At 42.4% G+C, this 3,230-nt stretch overlaps 1 protein-coding gene across 1 annotated transcript; it reads left to right on the plus strand.

Annotated features, from left to right (window-relative positions):
* Positions 1–787: 787 nt before the first annotated feature.
* Positions 788–2,254, plus strand: LOC130736408 (uncharacterized). Its single transcript, XM_057588244.1, has 3 exons — positions 788–939; positions 1,132–1,907; positions 1,992–2,254. Exons 1-3 carry the CDS (start codon positions 788–790, stop codon positions 2,252–2,254), a joined length of 1,191 nt encoding a protein of 396 aa, XP_057444227.1.
* The last annotated feature ends 976 nt before the right edge of the window (positions 2,255–3,230 follow it).

Consider the following 3,230-nt stretch of genomic DNA (forward strand, 5'->3'; position numbering starts at 1 on the left):
CACAATTGCTCTATCAACTGCTGAAGCAGAGTATGTCTCAGCTGCCACGTGTTGTACACAAACCATATGGATGAAGAATCATCTGGAGGACTATGGTTTGTCTCTGAAGAAGGTTCCTATTTATTGTGACAACACAGCTGCTCTCTCACTCAGCAAGAATCCCATTCTACACTCAAGAGGAAAGCACATAGAGGTAAAGTATCATTATATTCGTGATCATGTTCAGAAGGGCACTCTATCATTAGAGTATGTTGATACTGACCATCAGCGGGCAGATATTTTCACTAAGCCCTTAGCAGAAGATAGGTTTTTATTTATTCTTGAAAACCTGAACATGGACTTTTGTCCAGAGTAAGGTTTTCTTCAGAACTTCTGACCTTGGTACCTCTGAAGTCATCAGATGTTACCCCTTTCAGAAGGTACTCGATCAGAAGCACTTAACCCACTGGTTAAACTTCTGTGGTAGGCAACAATACACGTGTCACTTCATTTGTGACATAGTTCCTTGAGTCGCGTGGTGTATCTGCTATAATGATGATGCCTACTCTCCTCCACTATGCTATTTTCAGACTATCTATTTTAGAACCGTTGATCTTGTTTTTACTCTTTTTACTTCTTAAAATCTCGACGGTTACCATTTAACCCACTATACGCACTCTTCACACACGATCTCCCACACACTTACACATACGGTTTTCAAACTCCTTGTGTGCATTGCATTCATTCATACTCCTCTCTCCAATATTCCTCTCTTTCTCTGAACCCTAAACCTCACTACCGGAGAATCATGGGCAAATCAAAGAAATCAAAGACAAATGTTACTGCTTCCTCCAAACAAACTGTCAAAGATCAAGAAAAGCTAAGATTTGAAGCAGCTCAGCAGATTCTGGACACACCCAATGTGGTCACCTGTGTCAAGAAAGCTGAAGAACTGGTTGTGTGCAACGAAGCAAGAGTGGACTTCGACAACCTGGCTGATCATGGGTTTGATATCAGGGATCAAGTCAACTTGCAAGGGTGGTCCGGCTACTTTGATAGACTCTGTGGTCCGATTTACAACAAACTGGTTATAGAATTCTGGAAAAACGCAGTTTGCAACGACTACTATGTCGTTTCTCATGTGCTGGACAGGAAGATTGTGGTTTCAGAAGAGTCCATTGCAAAGCTGCTGGGTATGGAGTTCCAGCAAGGCAAAAGGATCAAAAACGTTGATGCTAATGTTCCTGGGATGAAGAACTTAGTCAACAAGGCGATTTATGACAATTGGTCTCTCGAGAGGACCAAGTATGGCATAAAGGATCTGAAGCCTATAATGAAAATCTGGCAGAAGATTTTCATCTACTGCCTTCACCCCAGAACCGGTGGAACCGATTACCTTAACGCAACTCAAAAGGTAATCATGTATTATATTTCTAAGGGTGAGCCTATATGTCTGCCGTTTCTGCTTTTCAACTATTTGAAGGAATGTGTTGAGAAGTCAAGGACTACCGCCACTGAGAACAAGAGGTCAATTTCTTACATTCCCTATGGAAGGTTGCTCTCAGATATCTTCATCCAGAATAAACTAGTCAAGACCTTGTCAGATCTTGGACTTCATGAAGATCTGACCATGACCATTGGAGATGCTCTCAATGGGACCAAGTTGAAGAGAATGCAAATTATTGAGAAAGTCCAAGTTGAGCCTACAGAAGATACATCTGAAGAGGTTCGTCAGAAGAACTATCCTGTTGATGACTATCCTCTCTGGTCCAAGAAGGACAATCCAGCAAGCATTCTGGAATATGTAAGAATGCCCAGAAGCAATGGAGATAAAATCACTCTTGAAGAGTTTGTCAGGACTCTTCCTAACAGTCCTCCTACGATGCCAACAAGGAGAGCAAAGAAAACAACCAGCAAGCCTTCAGATCGTAAGGGCAAAGGGATTCTGATAGAGGAACCTAAAAGGAAGAAAGCTGCATCTAAGTCAGTAGTCATCAGGGAACCAGTTCCAGAATCCTCCACTGAAAGGACTTCAGAAGAGTCATCTGAGGAATATCAATCTAACAGCTCTATGGATTCTTCCTCTGGAACTCAAGAAGAAGAAGTTCCAGCTAGAAAAAATGTCAAGAGGAAAGCAATTATTGAAGAATCATCTGATGAGGAAACCGAAGATGATGTTCCTCTTGTAAAAAGGAAAGGATTCAAACAACTCAAGTTGAAAAAGAAGTTGAGCAGGATGACTGTGAGATCATTGAAAATGTGCTCCAAGTCATAAGGCAATCAGGAGAAGCTGAAGAATCCACTTATTCAGATGTAGAGCCCATAGGCAAGAGGTTGAAACTGCCTCTGAAGGGTCCACTTCAGAAGAAGGAGTCAGGACCAAAGCTAGCATCTGAAAAGATCTCAGAAGCACAAAGAGAGAGGAGATCTAAGACAGCTTTAGATCCTGCAAGGACTGCTAGACCCACCAGTTCCATCTCTCTCAGAGAATCAAGTAAGGTAATTACTGAAAGCATTAACTCTGATTCTGCTTTAGTAGTTATTCCTGAACAACCCCTGCCCATATCTACTTCCATGCCTACCTCAACCCAAACAGCTCCCACTTAGACAGAACCTCAAACACAAACTTTCTTTCATGCTGAAACACAAACCCCCCAATCAAACATCCAAACAGCTACCACTGCCATTCCATCCATCCCAATTCACACCTCTTCCACATCCACCACAACTGAACCTGTACCTCCTTTCAATTCTTTCATTCAAGGTATCCTTCAAAGTGAGGCTACTCTGAGAAATTTGGTTCAACATTTCACTCCCAAGCCTCCATCCACTTCAAAGACCCTCCTGTTAACTCAAACTGGTGAGATCCCTGCTGAGGAAGAAAAAGATGATGATGATTATGTTCAGATCCTTGAACCGCCCTTCAATGTGAAGCCTCTTCAACAAGTAGCTTCCAACTTTGAAGATCAGCTTCAAGATGCTGCTGAAACTTCCTATGTGTCCTTGTCCAACTATTCTGCAATAAACTCACGAGATTTGAGTTTTACCTCCCCTGAGAAGACTGCTACCTCAAGGCAAAGGCAAGTAACGATCACTGAAGCTGAGCATATGGATGAATCTGATCATTCAGGAATGGAGAAGAACCATGAGATTGATTCTATTCCTTCAGGACAACCCAGAACTGATAGCTCCAATGCTTCAAGCTCCAATGCAACCAGAACTCCTCAGCCTGTTCTGACCTTAGCAACCTC

The sequence above is a fragment of the Lotus japonicus genome, chromosome 2 (assembly GCF_012489685.1).
Source record: "Lotus japonicus ecotype B-129 chromosome 2, LjGifu_v1.2".
In the NCBI taxonomy this organism is placed as follows: Eukaryota; Viridiplantae; Streptophyta; class Magnoliopsida; order Fabales; family Fabaceae; genus Lotus; species Lotus japonicus.